This window comes from Lissotriton vulgaris, chromosome 2_1 (genome assembly GCF_964263255.1).
Source record: "Lissotriton vulgaris chromosome 2_1, aLisVul1.2, whole genome shotgun sequence".
In the NCBI taxonomy this organism is placed as follows: Eukaryota; Metazoa; Chordata; class Amphibia; order Caudata; family Salamandridae; genus Lissotriton; species Lissotriton vulgaris.
In genome coordinates, this window is record NC_141687.1 from 1,431,749,602 (window position 1) to 1,431,775,298 (window position 25,697).

At 49.3% G+C, this 25,697-nt stretch overlaps 1 protein-coding gene across 2 annotated transcripts in view; it reads right to left on the reverse strand.

Moving 5' to 3' along the window:
• Positions 1 to 25,697, reverse strand: part of MBD5 (methyl-CpG binding domain protein 5) — a 563,198-nt gene that overhangs the window by 356,894 nt on the left and 180,607 nt on the right. For both annotated transcript variants that reach the window (XM_086957256.1, XM_086957255.1), the window contains exon 6: positions 799 to 2,916. In XM_086957256.1, the coding sequence (XP_086813382.1) occupies positions 799 to 2,916 (2,118 nt within the window). The remainder of the gene's footprint in view (positions 1 to 798; positions 2,917 to 25,697) is intronic.

The window sequence follows — 25,697 nt, forward strand, 5'->3', positions numbered from 1 at the left end:
CGCCACAGGGCGCGTTTGTAAACGTCACCTCAGGCCCCGTCCCCTCCCGTCACCACTGTGTAAACGCACCCTGTAGCCGTCTTAAGTTGGGAGATTAGGTCCCCTTGAATTCTGAGGGTCCCTAGAGTCCAACTAGTCCACTAGGTACCTCCATTAAGCGCCACAAAGCTGCGTTGCAGAGAGGTGTAAAAAAGGAGCATGGCCTGGACCACCTCTTTAACGTAGCGCAGTGGCGGTTACTGGAAGCACCTGGTGGGCTAGTTGGCTCCCAGGGGCCCTCAGGATTGAAGGGGAATTATTTCCCCAACTTAAAACGCGACACAGGGCGTGTTTGCACACGTCACCTCAGGCCTGGTCCCCTCCCTTCACCACTGTGTAAACACGACCTGTGGCCGTTTTAAGTTAGGAGATGGAATGACATTTGTGAGCTGTACCTGTTGCCAACTTGAGGCAATGCGCTAGCATGGAATCTGAAGATGTTTCAAGTTGAAAGGGCCCACCATTTAAAGGAATCTAAAGGAGATAGGCCTTGAAACACACAACACTCAATTGACACAAGGAAAAGTAATCTCATTGATGTGAACTCACACTGGAAGTGTGGATTCCAAAAAGCGGCGTGTTCTTCCAGTACAATATTTGGAAGAAAAATAACTAACAACTTTATATTTTGAAAGATTTGCTTTCTGGTCTAACTGATGGAGAAATGCATTCAGAGAATCACTGGTTTATATTGAACAAATCATGAGTTACACATATGATGTAGAAAAGCAAAATTATAATTTGTTGGCAAAATCCTACCTTGTTCAGAAATTGCTTGACTACAGCTGCTAGCAATACTGTTGGGTATCATTGTCGTGGCTGATTGGATTCTCGACAAAGGTGGGTTTAGATGTAAAGAGTTCCCCATCACCAGTCCTGAATGACCAAGGACCCCACAGCTTCCAGTGGCTTGCCTCTGATGCATCAATCCTGTAACCTGGCTATTCTGGACAGGACTGCCATCACGGACAAAATTAGTGCTTGCATTTTGGCAGAGAATACCTTCGCCTCTTAAAGGTAAAGTGTGTGCAGAATTCTGAAGTGGGACAGAGTTCACATTGTCTGAAAAATGTAGCTGATTTGTAGAGCAGGGTAAAACAGTATGTGAGCTCCCACAGCCAGTGGTACTATTGCTGCTCATATGGGAGGTTTGACAACTCATAGACTGAAGTAATTGAGACATGGAATTCACAGGAAAGGAACTCTGCCCTTGCTTTCTAACCACATCAGGTACAGACTTAGGTACTCCGGAGCTATCCATCTGAGACTGTCTAAGCAAGTTCAACACTCCAGCGGTTGGCTGTTTTCTTTTTCGCAAATTGTCTTTTTGCTGAGACATTAATTTATCTCGTAGTGCTGCTCGGCCACTTTGTCCTTCACTTGCTGGTAACAGCATGTTAGCAGTAGGAGGAAACATGGTGGTTAAAGTGCTATGACCTTCAACATTGCCAACACAGGTAACAGCTACAGATTGACTACTGCTGCTACCAGCAAGTTTGTTTTGATTTGCTAGCTGTGCTTTGGCGGCTGCTGAGAGTAAACTACTTGCGGGAAAAGAGGCAGCATTGTGCTGATTCAATATCTGATTTAAAGGCATTCCTAGCAAACCTGGCTGAGTCTTTAAAGGACCACTACCAGCAGGTACAGGAGGGAAAACTGCATTATTTGGAGGGTTCAGTGCATTACTTCCAGCCATCAGTGGGTTAGGGATATCCTTGTATTGTTGAAGTCCATCAGGTTTGGTTGAAGGACTTGAAGGCATGGATGACCGAGGAGATCCTACTGTTGATCTTGGTGACCTTGCAGGAACTTTAATAGCACTACAAGTAGTCTGTGGTCCTAATGGAGGCAACATACAATTGCCATGATCTGAAGACGTGGAAGATGAGCGTGATCTTTGGGGAGATGCCTCCATCTTTCCAATTCCTGATGCTATTATATGGACTGGTGATGTTACTGGTGAAGGAGAAACCGAAGTAGGAGCTGAATGCTGAACTCGAACATGAGTTGCATGGTTCATGTGACCTTGTTTTACAGTTGGCAAAGGGAGATTACTTGGCAAAGGAACTACAGCAGGTGGCATGCTTACATTAATCAAAGGGACCTGAGTGTGAACACTAGAGTGGAAACTAGATGGGCTTATATGAACAGGAATCTGATTCACTGGTTTATTAGGAATGGGGTCAAGAATACCCAGTGGATCCTTTTCTGAAGTTAATGGCTTTTTCTGAAGAACACATGGAGGTGGAGGAGGTGGTGGTAGTGGGGGAGGAACGTGAGATGGCTTATGATGAAACATTGCTCGAGGCATATCTATGTTAGTTGGATAATTACACATGTTTTTTTTCATAACAGGACTTTTTGTAGCCAAGGTTGGGGAAAGAGATATATTAGTCCTCCCAGTCATTGCACATGATGACTGCACTGGTGAACCATGAATCATTGCTACCGGTGGAGACAAATGAGTCCTTGCATGTATAGGACTGGAACTGGGTGCAGCATGGAAATTGAGATTGTTCCTTGTGAAAACCTCAGGACTTCCTCGTGGGTCAGTCCTAGGAGAAATCGAGCCATCTCCATATATCTGTGAGCCCGATGAATCTGGACTGGGAACACCACCATGACTTCCACGATACGGAGACTTTTGCCCATGTTCACTGCTGCCCAATCGCTGCCGAGTGAAAGCAGGGTGTATTTCCTGTTGCTGAGTAACAATTGGTTCTTGCAGATAATGCCTACCCTTTGCATTAGGTGCACTTGTTATTAATTTGAATGGATTCTTAGCTTCTAGCATCGCAGCAGGTGAATTAGCTTCGTGTGATTTATTTCTCATCAATCGTTGAGTTGCTGCTTGGGCAGGTACCATTGGATTCGCACCTGAAATAATGTAAATAAATGGAAAATTATGCATCAAATATATATTACAATTAACTAACTAGAGATTAACATTGAGTTGAGTAAAGATAAACACCTGTTATTCAGCGCCAAGGTGCCCCTTTGGGGGTGAATGTGCGCTTTACAAATACACGTTATTTTAGATCCTATGACCAAAAACATAACAGTTGCTAATTGGTAAGCATTCCAACACCTGCCCGCTATCTTTCTGTAAAGTTCTGAAAGAGGGGGGAGAAGTCTATGACACGCACAACAACAGAGTACTGTGCTGAATATGAAAATGCCAAAAAAGAACAAAAATAAATAAAGAGGAGGGCCCAAGCCACAATTCTGATGCTTTGTCCATTTAAGGAAAAAATGGAATTTCAAATGAGTCTGCAACAATACCAAAGAACACACCTCTACTGTAAATTTACAAATATGCTGCTTGCTCAATGTCTGCTCAAATTCTTTTTGCCTGTTTTCAGACACTGACTAGAGGTTACATCTCATGACATAATAAATTTAACCTATTATAGAAGAACATCCTGGACAATATACTAACGGCATTAGCATATTGTCCTGTAAGAAAAGGCTGCAGAATCCGATGTAGTGCTTCTACAGTGCTGAACTTCATTTGGTCAGTGTGATATCATCTACTATTACTATGCCAGTGTTAGTGAAAATGGCAATGTTATAAGAAAAAACACCTGCTGGTCCTCTGGTTGATGTTGAAAGTGGGTCTTCAAGTGAGTCAGTGTATAGTAAAAACAGTGAGATGCCAGCCCCCCCATGGCGATGGAATTGAGAGGCTTCTTTCCCAGGAGAGAAGAATGGGGATACTCCAATTTCCTGTTTGCTGAGTGGTGTCAATTCAACCCACAGACAACCGAAGAATTGCAGGGTGGAAATGTGCACAGCTGTGGTAAAAGATCAGATTTGACAGGGAAAGCACCATTCACAGACATTCTAAGTGCAGTGAAGCCATTTGGAGTACATGGGGTGGGAGTTTGTCAACATGAACTCCACAATTCCATGATGGCTTTACTGAGGAGTTTGATATCACACTTCTCAGCGTAATAAACCCACACTGATGTCAGTGTTGGAATTATTATAAAATGCACTCAGAGGGCATCTTAGAGATATCCGCTGAAAATCGACCAGCTCCTAGTGCATTGGCTGACAGTCAGCCACCACCAGACGGGTTTCCGACATCATGGGAGGCCAGACACAAAGCCTGCTCTGGGTGGAGGTGCTTTTCACCTCCCCTTTTCAGGAACAGCAGCACTTGGCTGTGAGCCTCAAAGGTTCTCAACTTGTGTTATGCTGATCCTGGCAGCTCCAACTAGTGGAGATGCCCCCCCCGATCCTGGGCCCAATTTTGGTGGCAGAATAGATGGGAAAATGAATAAGCAAAGTAGGAGTGTCCGCCTACGCCTGGAACACCCCTAGGGTGGCCAGGAGCTGAGGTGAACCCCTCTCTTAGAAATTCTCCATCTTGAATGGGATAATTAGGCCTAATAGGAGCAGGAATGTGCTCCTCTCCTCAAGGAAGGGGGCATCTAAAGGGTGTAGTCACTCTAGGGCAGAGTAGCCATTGACTACTGCACTCTGACCTTCGTAACACACTTAAATTGAGTATTTAAGGACTCCCCTGAACCTTGTTCCTCAGATTCCAACAACCTAAGAAGAAGGACCGAAGAGCCCTGCTGCAGAGAAGAGGACGACGGCAACTGCTTTGCCCCCAGCTCTACTGGCTTGTCTCTTGCTTCAGAGACCCTGTGAGCTGAAACTGGCGAGTCTTGAGAACAGCAGGCTCCAAGAGCCCCGGAGACCTGTCCTGTCTTTAAGAAAGACTCTGATCTCCCGTGGACATCGGATTTGTCCACCACCAAACCCAAGTCCAGACTCGGATGGAACCGCTGGTCTACGCCACTCTGCATCCGATGCTCACAGCCCAACCCCCTCAGCGAGGTCTCCCCGGGAAACCTGACCTGGGATCCAGCATTGGACGATCTCTGCCGACCTTCACCACGCCACCAGCAGCCTCATCATGAATTGTCCCCCTGACTGTGACAGGAACCGGTGAGAAAACCTCGATATGAAAAGAAACCCCTGCATCCACATGCCGTAGACCTTAGGGTGCCCAACCGACAGTGTCCAGCAACCCTCCAACTTCCCCTCCAATTGTTGGTTCCCTTTATCCAGTCTTTTGGCTCAAGCCTGCAGCCTTTTTCCTCAACCGATGACCTCTATTGGTTTCTAGTGGGAGCCCCAACTCCTACTTTGCACCCTGGCACCAATGTGCTGCTGGAGGTGCACTCTTAGTGCCAACTTGTGGCCCACTATGTGCTAGCCATTGATCCCTGGGCCCTGGCCCAGAAACCGCAGGTACCTACATGCAAGCGGTTATCTCCCGACTACCCCCTGTCTCCACAGTCTTGCATTGGGCACCAACCCCACTTCTGACCTCCGCACTCGGCCGCCCCTGTGCCGCTGAGGGTGCACCCTTTGTGCAGTCTTGACCCGTGCTCAGTGTAAGAGTCACAAAACCAGAGACTGAACTCTAAAGTCAAGTACCTACCTGTAAGTTACTAACCATATCTTCCTCCATCGGACTGCATTGAACTCAAACCAAAACCTTGCATTGCCTATCAGTACACTGCAAAGCCTAAACTGTAATTGTACTGCATTTACAAAAGTAACAATAGATTGTAAAAGTATATTTCAACATTCTTCAATCAATACTGTATTCAGCCCACCTACCACTAAATTGAGAGCAAGATTATCCACTTTAACCTCTGCCATACCTTTAGGTACTCACTGGACTCTGTGCACATTATACCTCTTTTTGGTATAGTATATACAGAAACAGCTTAAAACAAAGTGCTTACCACAAATTGATCTATTCATGGCATACCCTTGAGGGACGGGTTGCTGGGGTTGAGCTGCCAGGCATAAATCTGACTCCAACTCTGAGGAACTCTGGTGCAGTTCTAACGTTGGGGTTGCTTATATACACATATAGTGATTCATAATTGGTAGATTGTGGTATATCACTTCCAGTCGACAACAGCCATTGTCTTCTGTTAACGTTTACAAATAAGGATAAGATAACATACCACTACAGGTGAAGCATAAGATGACAAATATATCAACTGCATCAAGCTCTATTTGTTGGCAGAAAGGATAACACATTCTTATGGGTTCCCTAAGGTAGCTGTTCATCTTGGTGATTTAACAGTGCATGGGCCACCTCCTTACAAACATTCATATCTTCCCCATCCTCTCATCAGTTCTGACAGGAGCATTGTTAGTTTGTCAGGTACTGACTATTCCTTTAGATCCCTCTTTCCCTAGCCGGCATGGGGGCATATTATCAAGAACGGCGTTAAAATTATCGCCGCTTTAGCGGCAGGAAACTGCTGCTAAAGCAGCGATAATGGGCTTGATAATATACCCTTGAGAATTCCCATAGAAGTCCATGTTCACACCAGAATATGGTGCGCCGGTCATGGCCTTGAAGACACGGCCTTGATGCAGCCGCTCTCAGATATGTCACCTGTTCCATCCGATCGCCCCACCTGCGAACCCCTCGCAGGCCTGCCTTTAATTAGCCCACCTCTGCTAAAGGAGAAGCTTATACCTCACCAGAATTACAGTGCCATACGCCCCACTGCTCCCACTCTTGGGAACTCCCCAGAGGAAAAGTGGGCACCTATGTCGGTACACTTAAGCATTGGCGCAGCGCAGAGTTACAAACATTGGGAGACCCGTATGTTGACGGGGAACCGATTCCATTCGAGACTCTAGCGGAGGACTATGACTTGCCCACTGGGAAATTCTTACTGCACAACTCCATTAAGAGAGCGCTCACAGCGGCCAGGGGAGACATTACTGTAGAGCCAAAGATGCATCTCTTGATACAGTATTTGCATGTGATGGGCAATGGGTCACATATAATACACTGGTTTGTGGAGGCTTTACTTATGCACACAACAAAACCTATGACAACCTTACGTTTGAAAGGGGAAGAAGACAGGGGAGGCCCATGGACAGACCGCAAATGGGAGACTATATTTGCCAACCCCACATGTATACAGAGAAACCCTAAATTTCGCCTCATACAAACGTACATTACACATAGAGAATACCTCTCACCAGATAAATTGAACAGATATTTTAATATGACCACCTTGGCATGCCCCTGCTGTCTACCGATCAATGCAGACTTCCTTCATATGATGTGGTCGTGCGCCTCCCGGAGCGTGTATTGGCAAGAAATTATATAAGCACAAGCGAAGTACACTGGAAGACCACCCCTACAGTCATGGGAAGAATGTATACTAGGTTTCTACCCCAGATTAAAGCATAGAGTCACAGCAAGGTTCACCGACCTAGGCCTTATAATTGCCAAACGGTTAATAACAAAAAGATGGAAACGCGCAGAACCTCCAGTCCTAAATAGCTGGAAAAACTCACCTATAGTATGGGCTCAGGCAGAAATCCTGTCATTACACAGGGAGGAAATATCCCATTGCGCAACATTGGGATACCATGCTTGTGGAAATAAAGCACAAGTTACTTAACTTCGGTAACAATATATCTCTAAGAAACAGTAGTTAGTGTTAGATTCCTTACCTTAGAATATCCCCAGGCGTCAGACTGGATCCGGAAAGTTTTCGGCAGCAGTATCCCTGCGCGTCGGTAGGCGTCGTCTGCCGCTCCGCGTCCGTAGTCGGCGTCGTGATCGCTGGGATGACGTCGTTGGAGTACTTAGACGCCGCCCTCGCGCGTTGACATCAGTTCTGTGCATAGCTTTCCGCACCAGTAACGCAGAGCCATGATAGAAACCAACACTGGTGCCATGAAACTAGGGTCCTGAAAGGGATGTCCTTAACCCTAGATATCGGTTCGCAGAACAAGCAGTATGGGTGGGGCGGTAAGGAATCTAACACTAACTACTGTTTCTTACAGATATATCGTTACCGAAGTTAAGTAACTTGTGCATCTAAAAGAAGCAGGTTAGTGTTAGATTCCCTACCTTAGAATAGATACCCCAGCAATACAAACCCCGGTGGTGGGTCTGAGAACCAAGATCACACCAGAAAGTCCTGTAGTAATGCCTAGCAAACGTGTGCAGCGAGGCCCATGTAGCTGCCTGGCAGATGTCCTGCAAGGGGACTCCCCGACCCAGGGCAGTAGTAGCCGCCGTGGCCCGAGTGGAATGGGCGTGCAGCCCAACAGGAGGCTCCTTTTTCGCCAAAGAGTAGCAAACCTTGATGCACAAGACGAGAGCTGGCCGTCCACCCGGAACTGGCGAGTGCGGTCCAGATAGAATGAGAGCGCACGTTTTGGGTCCAGACGGTGGAGCCTCTCTTCCTCTTTCGAGGGATGTGGAGGCGGATAGAAGGTGGGCAAGGTGATGGACTGCCCGATATGCAAGGCTGTGACCACCTTAGTCAGGAAAGAAGGACGAGTCCTTAGAACAACCATGTCCGGATGGACAGGGAGGAAAGGAGGTTTAGAAGATAGAGCCTGGAGCTCACTCACTCTCCTGGCAGAGGTGATGGCAACCAGGAATGCAGTCCTAAGAGGCAGAAGACGAAAAGGACAGTTATGAAGTGGTTCAAAAGGAGCGCACATCAGATACGTTAGAACAAGATTCAAGTCCCACTGAGGCATCACGAAGAAAACAGGAGGAAATATGTGTGCGATGTCTTTCAAGAATCAGGAGATTTGAAAAGAGAAGGCTGATCAGGAAGCCTAAAGAAGGCTGAAATGGCCGAGAGATAGCCCTTGATAGTGCCCAGCGCAGAGCCCTGCTGGGAAAGAGAAAGAAGGAAGAGAAGAACCTCTGAAAGGGGTGCAGAGAGTGGATCCACAGCATTTGCTGTACACCATGCCACAAATTTGTTCCACCTGCAGGCGTATACCGTTTTTGTGGAGGGACGCCTGGTTGCCAGAATCACATCACAAACTTCAGGAGGCAAGTCAAATGGCCTCAACTGCCGCGGCTCAATCTCCACGGATGTAGGTGGAGACTGGACAGGTTCGAGTGGAGGTCCTTCCCCTGCTGCTGCGACAAAAGGTCCTCCTGAAGAGGCAGAAGAATCGGGGGATCGACTGACATGCTGAGTAGCTCGGGATACCATTATCTTCGTGCCCAGTCCGGAGCCACAAGGATGACTTGGGCCTGGTCCCGCCTGATCTTCTTCAGCACTCTGGGCAGAAGTGGTATAGGCGGAAAAGCGTATAACAGACTGCAGCTCCACTTGCGATGAAAAGCGTCGCTGAGCGACTGCTGCCTTGGAAATTCCAACGCGCAGAACTGATGACATTGCGCGTTCTTTTCGGTGGCGAATAGATCTAACCAAGGCCCTCCCTACTGCTGAAAGAGACCTTGTGCCACGTCAGAGTTCAGACACCATTCGTTCAGGGAACCTGCCAGTTGGTGAACCACCAGGGTTACGCCCTGGTGTTCCAGCCAGTGCCAGAGGCGCAGAGCCTCCTGGCAAAGGGTCCATGACCCCACACAGCCCTGTTTGTTGGAGTACCACATGGCGGTGGTGTTGTCCGTGAACACCTGCACTACACTTCCCCGGACAGAGGGAAGGAATGCCTTCAGTGCAATTCAGATCGCCCACAGCTCTAGAATGTTGATATGGAGCCGGGACTCTGCTGGAGACCAGAGGCCTCTGATCTCCCTCTCTCCCATGTGGCCCCCCCATCCCAGGAGGGACCCATCCGTCACTACTACGTGCTCCGGTCGGGGTAGGGGGAGAGATCTGCCGCTGACCCAATCGCGGTTCGTGAGCCACCACTGCAACTGACTCGCAATGCCCTCTGAGATCAGGACGTGTTCGGACAGGTTGCGCTGATGCAGTGCCCACTGAAACTTCAGGTCCCACTGCAGAGCCCGCATCCGCCTCCTGGCGTGATGCACCAGAAGGATGCAGGAGGCCTTTAGCCCCAGGAGCCGCAGCCTCAACCTGACCGAGACTCTGGATAAAGGCTGAAAGATCGGAATCAGAGCCTGAATATCCCAAATACGCTGCTCGGGGGGGATAAACCTGAAACTGCACCGAGTCCAGAACCGCTTCAATGAAAAGGAGCTTCTGAGAGGGGCACAGATGTGACTTCGGCATGTTGATGGAGAACCCCAGCGAGTGCAGGAGGTCGGCCGTAGTCTGGAGGTGGGAGACGACTGTTCGGGGTGAGCCCACCATTAACAACCAATCGACGAGATAGGGGAAGACTGAAACCCCTGATCTGTGCAGATGAGCAGTGACCACCACCATCACTTTCGTGAACACCCGAGGGGCGCTGGTAATGCCGATGGGGAGCACATTAAACTGAAAGTGCTTGTGGCCTATCATGAACTGCAGGTAGCGCCGGTGGGTCGGCAGGACCGGGATGTGGAAATACACGTCCTGCAAGTCCAACGCTACCATACAGTCTCCTGGGTCCAGGGCAGCTAGGACCTGAGCCAAAGTCAGCATCTTGAGCTTCTCCTTCCGGAGGAAGCAGTTGACGCTCCGTAGGTCCAAGATAGGGTGTAGGCCTCCTTTGCCCTTTTTGGGTACCAGAAAGTAGTGGGAGTAGCAACCACGTCCTGCTTCTGGCCCAGGAACGCGCTTGATGCCCCCTTGGCCAAGAGGGCCGTAACTTTCTCCTGCAGAAGTTGCAAGTGATCCCCCGACATGCGGTGGTACTGCGGTAGCATGGCTGGAGGGGTCGCCCCTTCAGACGATTTGCAGCATCCACCTGTCCGACGTGATGGTACGCCAGTGGAGGAGGTGATGGCGAACCTTGCACCCCACTGGCGTTGAATGGGCCTGAAATGCCAGACTAGGAAGGCTTAGAGGCAGAAGCTGCGGGAGCGGATGTGGACTGACCGTGCCATTGTCCCCCGGCACTGCCACAGCGGTAATCACGTCCACGACCGCGTTGAAACTGGTTCTGCGGCCTGTGGCTGGCTGGACGTGTGGGGTGCCCCTTCCATGGCCACGAAAGGGGCGAAAATCCGAAGTTTGCTGGCCTTTGCCTAGGCCCAAGAACTCGGCCAAAGCCCTGGAGTCCTTGAAACGCTCCAGCGCACTGTCTGCTTTGTTGCCAAGAAGGTGACAGCCATCGAAGGGCATGTCCATGAGCGTGGCCTGGACATCCCCCTAAAAGTTGGCGGACCTCAGCCAGGCGTGGCGGCGAACCACCACTGTCGTTGCAATCTCCCTACCCAGCGAGTCCGTGGTGTCAAGTCCACACCGGATCTAGTACCGTGATGTATCCCGCCCTACCACCAGGGCTTGGGCGAGCCGTGTATCGGCCTCCTCCGGGCACTGTGGCAGCACCTCCGCAACCGTATCCCACAGAGAGTGGATGTAATGGCCCAAAAGGCAGGAGGTGTTGACAGACAGCAGCCCAAAACTCAGTGAGAACAGCTTCTTCCCAAACTGATCATATCTTTTGGATTCCCGATCCGAGGGAGCGGTCGGGAAGGCGGTCTGGGATGTAGAGGCCTGGATCACCAGGCTCTCGAGGTGGGGTGAACGGACAGAAAGCAGGGGTCGCCCAGTGCCAGGCGGTGGCGTCGGGCCACGTTCCGATACACAGGGAGGCCCGTGGAGGGCTTGGACCAGGTGCCCATCAGAACGTCAGTGAGGGCTTCGTTAAACGGCAGTAGAGGTTCCGAGGAGTTTGCCTGCAGTTTGAGCAGCTCAGTGAGGAGGTTAGTTCTCACGGCCGCGACAGGGAGCTCAAGGGCCAAGACCTTGGCCGCCCTGTTCAACACCAATCTGTAAGCAGCCCCCTCCTCCGAAGCCACAGAGGGAGGAGAGCTGAATCCAGTGTCGGGAGAAGTGTCCAGACCACTGGCCTCCCCCAGCTTCTGCCCAGTCCTGGCTCAACTGGCACTGCTGGGTCAGCGGGTCCTCAGACCCCTCCCAGTCCTCCTCGCCATCCATCTACTGATAACCAGGTAAAAATGATGGAGCCGGGACGTAGGTAAAGGCCTCACCCATCGACGCCGGAGCCGGACCAGGGCTGAAACTGGGGTCGCATCATCCGGAGACGGAGCGACTCCCTCGGGGTCGGCGCCAGCGGAGGAGTCGTGAGGTCGACTGGCGACGACCCGGATCCAGGCCCGGATCCTGCAGGGCCCTGCGGCGTCGGGACCGGAGTCGATGACGGCGCCGGGGCCGAAGCACCCGCCGGCCCGCTAGTGCTCCCAGTCGGACCAGCGGGCCCGAAGGCGCCTCGGCAGGTTCCGACGGAGGGAAGTGCGACCTCATGGCCGTGAGGAAAGCACTTATCTCCTCCAGCGTCACGTGCAGCCCAGGGACTGGTGGGTATGGAGCTGCACGCGGCACCGTCGGAGCCGCGTGGGCGGGGTCGCCTGAACCCCTGGACGCGTCACGAGAGCGTCGGGGGGAGTCGGAAGAGCGATGACGCCTCTTCAACTTCTTTTTGAATGCCTCGACTTACCTGAGGACTTGGAGCCCGATGAGTGGTGGTGACTCATCGAGAGGCGATGACTGTGGCTCCGCAACAGGTCCCTCGACCGGGACCTCGAGCGGTGTGGAGCCGACTGCCGGAGCTCGAGCAGCTTACAGGAACGTCAGGTCGAGCCTTTGAGGTCATGGCCCGGCATGTCGGGGCACGCCTTGTCATCATGGTCGGCCCGAGGTAATAACCGCACCGATGGTGGGGGTTGGTCACCGACATCAGGCAGTGACAGGCCTTGCAAGGTTTAAAACCAGGCATGCCTAACGGCACCGCGAGTCGAAGGTCGACTCGAAAAGTGATCAAAAGAGATCAAAAAGTTAATCAAAAAATGAGCAGAGTACTGCTCTTCCTGGATCTGCACTTGCTGGCGCAGAAAATAGAATTAGTGAGGTCAGTGCGCGAGGGCGGCGTCTAAGTACTCTGACGACGTCATTCCGGCGATCACGACGCCGACGGACGCGGAGCCTCAGATGAAGCCTACCGATGCGCAGGGGTACTGCTGACGAAAACTTTCCGGATCCAGTCTGACACCTGGGGATATTCTAAGGTAAGGAATCCAACACTAACCTGTTTCATTCAGATATACAAAGACAGGGATGGTGTGACCAGCTCCCAACAAGAAGAAACTGAGAGGGATTTGGATGCAGAGCGACAGATGTCCCACACCCTGGCCCTGCAATAAACCCAACACTGCCAGTCCCAGGAAAGACTAGGCAGGAAGGGCAAAACATTAAAAATATGAGAGACCTAACTGAACACTACACATGATATAGAAAAAGGGAAGGGATGGGCATGTTGTAGATCAAAAAATAATGTATGGTCACCTTGCCAGAGTATCATGACCCAGCCGCAGTGGACTAACAATGTTTTTTCTTCTTCTTTTATTTATTTTTTTTACTTCTTTTTTCTTTTTCACCTTTGTTTAATTACTTGGTTTAAAGTGAAAACGGTATCACATTTGCATTTAATTATATTATTGAATAGAGAAGTGCGATATAGAAATATACAGAGTTTATTGAGCAAACGAATAGACAAACGAACCTCTTGGGGAAAGGGCAGTACGCACAATAGATAGCTTAATATATACCTGATCGCAGAGCATATACAATGTATCCACAAGTAAGCATGACATCCATATGTAAATATACAATGGCTTAATGAACAGGACCGATATTGTGTTCTCTACCCGATATGTAAAACTAAACATGTAAAATATTGTCTATTATTTTTATCGTGTCCGTCTCGCCCCAAATCCTCATGTATTATGTTCCTTTACTTTCTTTCCCCTACTGTTTATATTTGAAAAATGCAAATAAAGACGTTGAAAAAAAAATTACGCTTGTTAGCCCACCATGCAGATAGATAACACAGCTATCAAAGCCATGTAAAAAGAAAAAAAATCAACACATAGGTTGCTAATCTGCCTTGGTTGTAGGGATGCTTTTCATCCTTGAATAACCACCACCAGATGGAGATGCCATTTATTATTCGCTAGGCACTAACGGCCGAGTCTGTCCGCACCTGCATTCAGAGAGGCCGCCAGGTGTTGAACCACTAGCAATATACTTTGGTGTTAGGCCCATGTCGAGATGAAAAACCTCTTGACAGAGGGTCCATGACCCCACCCCGCCCTGTTTATTGCAATACCACATGCCAGTGGTTTGCCAGTGAACACCTGTACCAGCCCTCCCCAGATTGAAGAACTAATGCTTTGAATGCCAACCGAACCGCCCGAAGCTATAACAGATTGATGTTGACCCCGGATTCTGCCAGATACCGAATTCCTCTGAGCTTCACCTCTCCCAGATGGCTGCCCCAGCTCGGAATGACGCATATGTCACTACAGTCAGCTCTGGTTAGGGAAAGGAGAGGGGTCTGGTACTGACCCAATCTCTGTTTGTCAGTCATCACTGCAGGTCTTTAGCAGTTCCCTCTGAGATTAGGACCATGTTGGAGAGATTCCTCAGTTGCTGCACCCACTGGGACTTCAGGTCCCACTACTGAGCACGCATATGACAACAGGCATACGTTACAAGCAGGATGCAGTAGGCCATGAGACCAGACAACCTCAAGATCAATCTCAAGATAGAGGCTGAAACATCTGTATCAAACTGAACATCCTGAACATGCCAATCGGGAGGATAGGCCCAAAACTGCCCTCTGTCTAGAACAGCTCTAATGAAAGGGGGTGTTTGAGAGGGTGTCAGGTGTGACTTTGGTAAGTTGAGGGTGAACCACAGCAAGTGCAGAAGATTTCCAGCAGTCTGGAGGTGGAAGACGACTGCCTGTGGCAAGACCACCTTTAATAGCCAATTGTCAATGTAGAGGAATATTGAAACAACTGACCTCCGGATGATGCCCTGCAACCACTGCCATTATCTTTGTGAACACCCGAGCAACGCTAGTAAGGCCAAAGGGGAGCATAGCGAACCGATAGTGCTCTTGGTCCCCCGTGAACCGCAGGTAATATCTGTGTGCAGACAGGAGTGGGATGTGGAAATATGCATCCGGCAAGTTCAGTCCTACTGGGTTTCTCGGCTGTGGCTGCTAGTGGGCAGGTGGAGGTGTTGGACTGCCCAACTTCTGGCTACCTGCCCGAAGCGGTCCGTGAAAACCGCATCCTCAGTCACAAAAAGATTGTGAAACTTTATGGCCATGGTGGCTTAGCATGTAGTGACATGGTTTAAAGACGTACCTTGGCTACAGAAAAGAGCCAGAATGCGGGCTAGTGTTGGCAAGGGGCCATAGAAAGGCCCAAGGACCCGGCAGAAGCCCTGCTGTCCTTAAAGCACTCCAGTGTGGAGTCACCTTCTCTCCGAACAGACAGGATCCATTAAAGGCTATGTCCACAAGTGAGGCGTGGGGATCCCCCGAAATGAAAGTGATTCTCAACCAGACATGGCGGCTAAGGGCCACCGACTCTTATATCAGTCTGCCCAGCAAGTCTATTGTACCCAGGCCACATTCTATGGTTATCTTGGCTGCATCCCTCCCATCAGCAATTGCTTGCAAGAGTATGGGTCGGCCTCCTCCCACACCATAGGCAGTACTTGCACAACCATGTCCCAGATTGCATGGGAGTACCGGCAGCAGTTTCTGGCTGGTAGAAGAGAACATCCACTTCCTGAAAGTATACAGCCTTTTGGATTCCCTATCTGGTGGATGGAATGGTTGGGAATGTGCTGGAGGTGATTTTGGAGGTGGAGACCTGGACCACCAAGCTCTCTGGGGTGGCGTGCTGGGTGAGGAAACTGGGGTCCCCTGAGGCAAGGCAATGGCAGCAGGAAATTGTCCTATACATAGTTGCGCCTGTACATGGCTTGGACCAGGCCCGGAGTAGAACATCGATAAGGGCTTCATTAAATGAGAGTAACGGTTCAGTGAGGACAATTCCAAACTGAAGCAGCTACATCATAACATTTGCCTTGACTGCCACTGAGGGTAGTGTAAGGTCCAGGACCTCAGTTGTCTCCCCACCACCATGGTTATGTTATGTTAGTGAAGCTTCTAAAGTGCACATATACCCTAGGTTGTCCTGGCCTCTGAGCACTGCCTAAATGGTTTCCAGAAAAAGATGATTATTCAGAGAACAGCCATGTTTTCAGCCCCTTCCTGAAGAAAGGAGCTTGGTGGTGTTCCTAAGATGCACTGGTAGGTTGTTCCACGCTTTTGCAGCACAGACGATAAAACTACTGCCTCCCCAAATGTTGAGGAGCAATTCAAGAACTTTGATTTTACAATGTATGAGAAATAGCCCTTCACCAAACATGGCATTTGAGATCAATGAAGCCTCACTGTGGTACTCTGCACAAGTTATAGATCCCTTCTGTAAAAATACATTTTCACCGAAATTTTGTAAGTGCTGCCTCATTTTGACTGCTTGAATAGCCCTGAGGGCTTAAGCACCTAGTTCAACGCATAGGTTGCAAGCCCTGTCACAGAGAATCACAATCTTCAGTTGCACCAGTATTGGCATGGACAGCTATGTCTGTGGCCAAAGTTAGAAAATTGTGCCCTGGCTATTTTGGCGTTGCTTGTCTCAAGTGCTAATGTTGAGAGGCCTTTTCACAGATAAAAGTTTACATGGGAAGGAAAGAGCGAGCATGCATGACCAAAGACTCACTGAAGAAGTGTTGTATAGTGTACTACGATAAGTTTGGTTTGTATAAATGTATTTGGACCTTATAAACACGGTCTATATACCATGCACTATCAGTACAGAAAGCAAGCAATAATAAAAGCAAAAAGTTAATTAACAAGCATTTGCAATGCAATAGGTCTCGCATTAGTAAACGTTCAAGCTTTTCGGCATTGTAAATAATGCAACACCAATAGCTCTAATTTTTAGTAATGCAAGACCTATAGAGTGTAGTGGGGTAGAGTGAAGTGGTGTAGTATAGAATGGAGTAAAGTATTATAGAGTCGAGTGGAGTAGTGTAGCGTGGAGTGGCGTAGAGTTGAGTAAAGTGGCGTGGATTGTAGTAGAGTGGCATAGAGTGTTGTAGAGTAGACTGTCATAGAGTAGCATGTTGAAGAGTTGAGTGGCATAGAGCAGTGTCTTACAGTGGCGTGGAGTGCCATTGAGTGTCATACAGAAGAGTGTTAGAGTGGCATAGGGTGTTGTAGACTAGATTGTGATAGAGTGGTGTAGAGTGGAGTGACGTAGAATGTCGTGGCGCAGAGTAACGTTGAGAGGAGTACAGTGGTGTGGAGTATAGTACATTGGAGTGGCATACCTTCTCTATTACTTTGATTCAAATCTGGGACTTCACAAAACACAGATCTCTTCAGCAAGAGCATTAACCACCAGAGTTATCTCACCATTATTTCTATTTCCTGAGATTTACTTGGCACCTTCACAGCATATGCCTTAACCCAATCAATTATTTTAAAATGTAGGCTTTGCAATCAATGAGGCATAACAGATCTACTACCATGCATTTCCTTGTTGCCAATTTCTTTATGGCAGGATTTAAAAAATAAATGTATTAGTTGAGGCCCAGATTTTGCGTCGGGATTGCGCCACTTTATTGGCACAACCCAAACACCAAATCTCATTTGTTAAATCTCATAATGCGCTTAAAAGTACTCATGATATACCTTATAAGCATATATGTGAGGTCTTAATATCTGATGTCACTTCCTGTGCTGTCACTTCCCGTGAGGTCACTTCCTGGGATGTCACGTGCAATGTCACGCGTTGTGACATCATGCGCTGTGATTGCACGCGTCATGATTTCACTTGCATACTGCCTAACCAGGTTAGTCCCCCCCCACTTCTCTGTTTAGGACTTGTGCCTTGCTTAAATGTGACATATGGCGAACGATGTCATACAAATGTGACGAGATACAGAACTGGTTGAAGAGACCTGCTCCTTTCCCTACACTGAACAGCCCCTTTAAAATGACAGGCATGGCGCTCCCCCGCTGCCCCCGACCCGAGAGATTGGATTAGACGGCTTTGGTTGTTGTTGGGTATGGAGAGGCTTTCCCTCTGTGTGGATGGCAAGGGGGAGACGTATGCGGAGCTATGGGAACCGTTTATACATTTGCTGTCACAAGATCTGAGGGAGGTTACAAGCCCCAAGTTCCTACAAATTCTGCAGCTTATCCCGTTGGAACCGGTAAGGGCGAGCTCATAAGGGAATTGGAATGGCTTTATGAGGGTGGAGATGCGGTGGGGGGCAGAAGTGGAGGCACAGGCAAGGCTGATGCGGAGTGGGGGGGTGGGGAGGGGAATGGGGGGGTCCATGGTGGGGGGGGGGGGTTGGAGGGGATGGGTATGCTTCTGTTTCTTAGTTAGTGCGTGTTTTTCCGTTTCTATAAAATGCAGTACCAGCACAAGAATTGGTTGCACCATCTGGCCTTCAGTTTATCCTCGCCGGGTCACCCTCTGGGATGTAGACCCCATGGCTGTGTATCAATGTTGTCGGACTATGCTCTGCCGGCCGGTGGATGTAGGCAACCCAGCTGTGCTTTATTGATATGTCGCTGCTTAATAAAAAACGTTTGATTCTAAAATGACAGGCATTTTGCAGGCCCGGGATCTTAACTCTGGAAAGCCTTGAATTCCAGGATAGACCTTCACCCCTTCACTTCAAACAGCTTCTGCTGGTGTTGGACTTCAAGGTTACACCAACTGAGGTGGCTGGTCAGAAATCCTCTCCAGGTCACCCCACACCCCTCCCCCCACCTTGCTTCCGACTTGACTCTCTACCCGCAAGCCTTCTTATAGCCTTACACCTGGCCGTGAAACGAAGCACAATGCAGCTATACTCCCTCCTAAACAACTGAAGTCCATAAAATGACTATCATGGCAAGTTGGATAATCATTACAGTGGCAGGACTCAATTCGTTCAGCGAGTTGGCAATATATTTGATTAACAATATGTTACTGAACTGTGTATTCCTACTGTATATGGCAGTTAAATGTTATACGGTTAAATGTTATGAACAGATGAGTTAAACAATCATGCGTGATATCTGCTCTGCCGTGTAGATCAAGTCTTTAAAAGCCAGCAAGGGCAATTCAGCCTTCATTCTTCCCAGGTTGTCTAAATATGTACCTTTTAATTAAGTTTAATTAAACTGGGCTACATTATCACCATGCATGTTGAGCGCTTAGTAACTATGCCTTATAATGATGTACCTGAAATAAGTTGTTTTTTATATATGTGGACCAAATCCTTACTCCATATCCAGCATTACTTTACTTCTTTTTTATTGGTAACTCTTTAAACGCTACATGTCGCTGGCAGGCTGGTTCAGAGGGAAATACATTAATTTTATATTGCATCTACAGACACAGTTTTGGAGCTTTGCCTTGCTATCCATAGGAGAAGTTTATAAAACACGCCTCAATGGCATTATTTTTAACAACTCTGGAATGATGAAAGACTAAGTTGACCCCGCTGGGGTACAAGCGTATATCCTGCAGGCTACCTCCAGAGTTATGCCCCATAATAGCACCTTTTTCTTTCTCCTCCTCCCTATCTTTAGAAGCCTGGTGCAGAGTGCGAAACGGATGCACAGCTATGTCGGTCCATATCTCAGGCTGCACTGTGAAATGTATGGAAGTGGTAAATCTCGTGACAGGCCCTTCTCCCGTTAGAATTTAAAGACAACATGGGAATGCAATGACAGAAAAGACAGGGCTGAGTGACCTACTTAAGTACCCTCTTCTTGGTTCCATTAATGAACACGGGTGTCACGTGCTAAGGTGCCTAAAGAAGCTAAGGGGATAAGCAGCGCCTTGAGAACTCTTGCTGGTAAAGTGTGCAGTACAAAGGCAGTCGCTTACTGACCCACCGAGAGGTCATAGCGACTGTTGTGATGTGCACGTATCGCTGAGCGCCCCATGGTCGGCACAGAATCGACCTGGGTTTACCGAAGAGAAGTGCTTGTCTCATGATTATATTGCGTGAGTCAGAGGGTAAACCAGGATTTCAGCCCGGGCCTCGGGTTCCACAATGAATGATTTAACCACTAAATCATATTTATACCCAGTGCGCTAAATAAAAACTCCTTGTCCGGTCTCTTTGAGAAACCGAAAATTGTGCGTCCTAAATTGTGGGTCGGCGGTATTTAACTTGGTCTGACGTGGGTGGTCAGAGTCTACAGAGGCCAGTATTTTGTGTTAAAGTCGTTTGACCAAAGCAATGCTGGGGCAAGACAGTCTGCGCAGAGGCAGCGGGAGCTCACAAGGCTGGAACAATGCATGAGAGTTCATGTAGCATACAGGGGAAAAGAGTCCCGGGAGAACAACATGCCACAGGAGCACGATACTGGCAGTGAATGACATAACTGAAAGATAGCGCCTTCTCTTGGGCTCCCAGGGGGTAGAATGGGGAGGGACGGGCACACAGCAATTGAAAGAAGTATGTTATAAAGGAAGTTTCTGCATCCTTGTGATCGAAGGCCGAATTTGAAGTCGGTGAATCTGGGCAAATCACTACCTCCCCATGCCTACAAATGAATGTGTCTGTCTATAATGTAACTGGTGCTCATGGAATGGAGCCTGATACCTTCGGGTCGAGTTCGCGCAGTGAAAAAATGTAACAATTTTTTTTTAAAAAAATACGCCTGCTTTCTTCCTCAATCAGTGGCTTCCATGGCTGATGAATGATGTTTCCATTTCCTACTTTTGCATCTTTCATTTAGGGCAGTGGTTCCCAAACTTTTTTGACCCGTGGCTCCCTTGACCTAATTGGCAGTTGGCCGTGGCTCCCCACCATTTTTTTACCGGCGCACAGGGGTGCCGCGGCGCACCCTTTGGGAACCACAGGTCTAAATGAAGAATCAAGCCTAGACGTGATGAAGGGTTCAGAGAGTCGCCATCACTGTCATAAACCTTTATTTGCAATCACAAAGATCTTATAAAGTACATCTCAATGCATACAACACCATCATAGAGTAGTATAAAGCACTCCCACTAAAAGTAACTAGGCTAGAGAAAGGCTGAAGTAGGTCTGTGGCGTTACAAGAAGTTTATGTGTGGTGGGCTCTGATCATGGCCGTCCGCAGAAATGTTTACGGGGGGGCACATTTTTTACTTCATCACCCTCCACCTTGCACCCTTTTCCCCCCTCTCCTTTACACTTCTCCCCCTTCCCCTTGTACCCTACTCCACCTCCGTCTTGCACCCTTTTCTACCTTGCACCATTCTCCAGTCTGCCTTGCACCCTTCTCCCCTCCGCCTTGCACCCTTCTCCCCTCCGCCTTGCACCCTTCTCCCCTCCGCCTTGCACTCTTCTCCTCTCTGCCTTGCACTCTTCTCCTCTCTGCCTTGCACCCTCCTCCCCTCCGCCTTGCACCCTTCTCCCCTCTGCCTTGCACCCTTCTCCCCTCCGCCTTGCACCCTTCTCCTCTCTGCCTTGCACCCTCCTCCCCTCCGCCTTGCACCCTTCTCCCCTCCGCCTTGCACCCTCCTCCTCTCTGCCTTGCACCCTTCTCCCCTCCGCCTTGCACCCTTCTCCCCTCCGCCTTGCACCCTTCTCCCTTCCGCCTTGCACCCTTCTCCCCTCCGCCTTGCACCCTTCTCCCCTCCGCATTGCATCCTTCTCCTCTCTGCCTTGCACCCTTCTCCCCCTCCCCCTTGCACCCTTCTCCTCTCTGCCTTGCACCCTTCTCCTCTCTGCCTTGCACCCTTCTCCCCTCTGCCTTGCACCCTTCTCCCCTCTGCCTTGCACCCTTCTCCCCTCTGCCTTGCACCCTTCTCCTCTCTATCTTGCACCCTTCTCCTCTCTACCTTGCACCCTTCTCCACCTCCCCCTCCCCCTTGCACCCTTCTCCTCTCTGCCTTGCACCCTTCTACCCTCTGCCTTGCACCCTTCTCGGCCACCCCATTGCACCCTTCCCATCCAATGGAGGGGGCTGCCACCTGGAACAATGGCACCATTTCAAAAAGCATGATGGACTCCCCGTGGCTAAAAATTAATGTGTGTCTGTAACGCAACTGGTGCTAATGTAAAGCGCTCTGATGCCTTCGGGTGGAGTTCGCACTATATAAAACTGTAAAAAAATACTTGGTAGGGGGCCTTGTGCTGCTTTTGGGTCAGCAGGGTCAGGGTGAGATCAAATCACAGGAAACCAGGATGTGATGAGCAGGAGGTGTGGGCAAGCCTATGGATCAGAATTATATGGCTGACTCGAATTGAAATATGAACCTGCAAAAATGCTGCATCCACTGTCACGTCGCTATATAATAAAGGGACGCAGATGTGGGGTTAGGACAGTAAATCTGTATTTCCTCAGCTTGCAATGCCCCAAAACCATATTTTTGTATGTTGATTATTTTGACCTCAATATAATAATGTTAACACTTGGATCTGACTAGAAAGCAAAGTCAACAGTCATCTCTTTTTTTAACATATTTACAATTTGAGGCACATGGCAGAAAAGTGATTTGCTCGCAATCACTCATTTTTTTATTCAAGTACCGAAACTTACATCCTGGCAGTCAGCGCTAAACTGACCAAAGGGCTCATGCCCAGTACAGAGGCATTTTACAACTTTTGTGGAAAACACAGAGCTGAGCTTCCAATGTATTCCCGCTCTATATTGTACCAAGAAAAACGTCTTCAATCATGACAGAAAACAAGACGAACAGGCGCGGAGGCACCGGTTCCAGGGCCGGGGAGTCATTCTCGGGTTCGGAGCCCCTGACAGGAAGTGCACCTGTGCAGCACTTAGACCCATTACTTATCCTTTTACAAATTAAGCACTGTCATCAATCACTCATTGAGTGAGATGCAGAGTGCGAGGATCACGTGAACTGGCAGCACAAAGGATAGGGAGGAATTGAGGCTGCAATTTCCAGGACCCACATCCTGCACCGTGGCGCGGCGCCCCTGGCTTCTAATCACGGCGCACTGGGGCGCCGCGGCGCACACTTTGGGAACCACTGATTTAGGGGGTGGGGTGCATGCATTGTGGCTGTGGAGAGCTGCGATCTAACTCCTGGCCCGCCTACATCACTCAACCAACTGGTGTGATCCTCGGTAAGCTCCGTTCTCTCCCTGTGCCTCTCTTTCCATTTTCTGCAAAAAAGAAAGCACCTAGAACTCATAGGATCGGGATTAACGGCTCTCCAAAAAACCTGCACACGTTTACATAGTCTTTCTTCTTCAAGGTAAAGCAAATGTATAAAATTAATAATGTTGGATTATCTAAAAATTCTTATCATATTTGGCAGTATCTGAGTGAGTTCGTGGAGATCCAATGTTAACACGACGTGCTTGTTCCCAGGCACAATCAGCCCGGTGCTGTGAGTGCGGGTTTACTTGAGGGCATCGGGAGATCTGCAATGGGGCTAACGCCGTACTACAATGTGTTGTAATGAAAAGTACTGAAATCAGTCAACATAATGGCAATTATGTCAATCTAGACTGTAGATGTAACTAACTCCTTATCCTGAACATCTGGCATATATATCTGACCTTCCTGGATCTATATTGGACACCCCTGGCCTGGAGACAGATACTAACCTGCATTCTTGGTCGCTTCAGTATGTAGCCAGTTATGTACAACAGAGAAGTGTTTCAAAACATTCAAAAAGCTCTTTAAAGCTCATTCTTCAGGAGGGTCTCCATACCTGTAGCACCTTTCCGTAGAAGCGGACCATGGAGGTGTCTGCCTCCAGCAGGGTCTCCACGAACCGGGCTTCGGACACAAACCTCAGACGGCGGCTGGATCTGGGTGAGTCCCCGCTAGGGGACTCCAGTCCTCCTCGGTGGCGATGACTATGGGACCTGGTACATGAATGTCTGTTCTTAGGGTGCCACTGTCTGAATCTGGGTGCCCCCCATGGCCGGGGCGCCCTCGCCGCCGGATAAGGTGAGGCGTCAGGTGGTCCTCCATTCTCCCCGGCACCCACGCACTCTCTCCATGCTCAGGGCACCTCCCCAACCGTGCCCCTTTCAGATGGTCCTTCCTGCAGGCAGCCGGTAGGATGAGGTACTCTTCACTGCCCACAACGAAGGATCCGCTGACTCCTTGGCACAAGCTTACCGCGGCCAGTGACTCCCTGTGCCCATTGACCGTGCCCAAATAGAAGTACCCCCTGAGCCTGGCGCTAACCTCACTGCTGCCAGCCATGCCCCCGCCCCTCCCGTGCCGCAGTTACTCCACCCGCAGACCAGACGCTAGCAAGCTGGCGTCAGGTGCCAGGCGCAGCAGTAAGACCCTCCCAAAGGCAGAGAGGCGAAGGGACACCTGCTTCGGACTCCCCTGCATCCGGATTGGTACCGTGTACTGCTGCTGCTGTGGGTCACCCCGGGTAATACCTTGCACCTTCCCGTGCAGACGGCCTTTGGGGCCTGCCTGGGTGTTTGTCACCAAAAGCCAATACGTCAACACCAAACAGCCGCCATAGTCACGGCCCGGTGCAGAGGGGCACAGGGTGCCATAGTGACACCGCCGGAAATCGTGAAAAAGCAAGGAGTTGGAGAATACTCGCTAACCTCACCACACTCTTGAACCTCAAGGGGAAAGTGTGATAGTGCAAAATAAAATTTAAAAACGCTAATAAATATATTTAGCTACCCTTGAACTAGACGCCAAAAGCAATACGACAGAAAACTACAGTGCAGGCTGATTTATTGCAACCCAAGTAAATAAATAGTTTGCTCAAAGACTGACATCGTAGCTTAACCCGACCCTTTTCGCAATAAATACATTCATATTTTTCAAGTGGGACAAACAACGGCGCCTCCTTGGCTCTCAAAATGTACGTTGTTTATTCAGAGGCTGTGCGTTTCCCAAATTCAAGTTAAAACAGGATCAGGAAAAACTAGTGATGCGCACACCCCACAAAGGAGCGGGGGTGAGGGAGTGCGGCAGCGAGGCGAACGCAAGCTGTTGCGCTTGCTAGACACGGACGGGAATGGGCGGAGCAAAGGCAGGACATGCACCCGCCTTTGCCCAATTGCGTGCCTTTAAGAAAAAAAACACGCTAAAGTCAATGCCTGCCGGTGAAAGCAAAACCACACAGCTTTCAAAACCACCTACAAAAGCTCTCGCGCAGCATGAGCCGTGCTACGCACTGCAATGCTAGGCGCGAGACCTAAAAACCGGAAAAACACTTTCTGTTGTTCTTAATGGTGCGAAAATGTGTAACCACTGATAACCACTGTCTTTTTAAGTCTTGCGTGGCGTACTGCGCACATGCGCAGTTGAGCTCGCGAGATTTTATGTTTTAGGGAGAACTTCACTAGCGAGGGTTAAGCCCCGCCCCTCTTCTCCGTTGGCTGGTATCAACGTTCATGCAAAAAGGTGGCCAGCCATTAGAGAAGAGGTCCTAGTGACGTTCTTCTTTCTCTTTTAGCCCCGTCCTTTTCAGATGGGGCTCCTTGACTTACTGCTGGCGTAAAAGGTTTCTTTTCTTCTTTATGGGTCCAGATGGCCCCATAAAGAAGATAAGGAACCTTTTATGCCAGCAGGAAGTCAGGCGATTGTTCCGAGCGCTTGTTATTTAAACTATGAAAAACCAAGCTTGAAAGTGACCACCGGCCCGTCACTACTCGCATTAACCTTGTGTTTGGTTATGATGGCAGAGGGAGAGAGATTTAATAAAAAACAGAAACATGGCGCCAGTCATATTTGTCTTGTGTTGCTGCTTTATTCTGTACTCTGCCCCACATATTTTGTAAATTAGCTGCAGACATTCAACGCAGTTCGTTCTCTCGGGTGCAGCAAAGGAGAGTGCAGCCTAGCCACCTCCACCTCCAGGTTGCACAGGGGCTGTGGCACGTGGGGGGGACGGAGGGGGGGTGAGAGTTCAA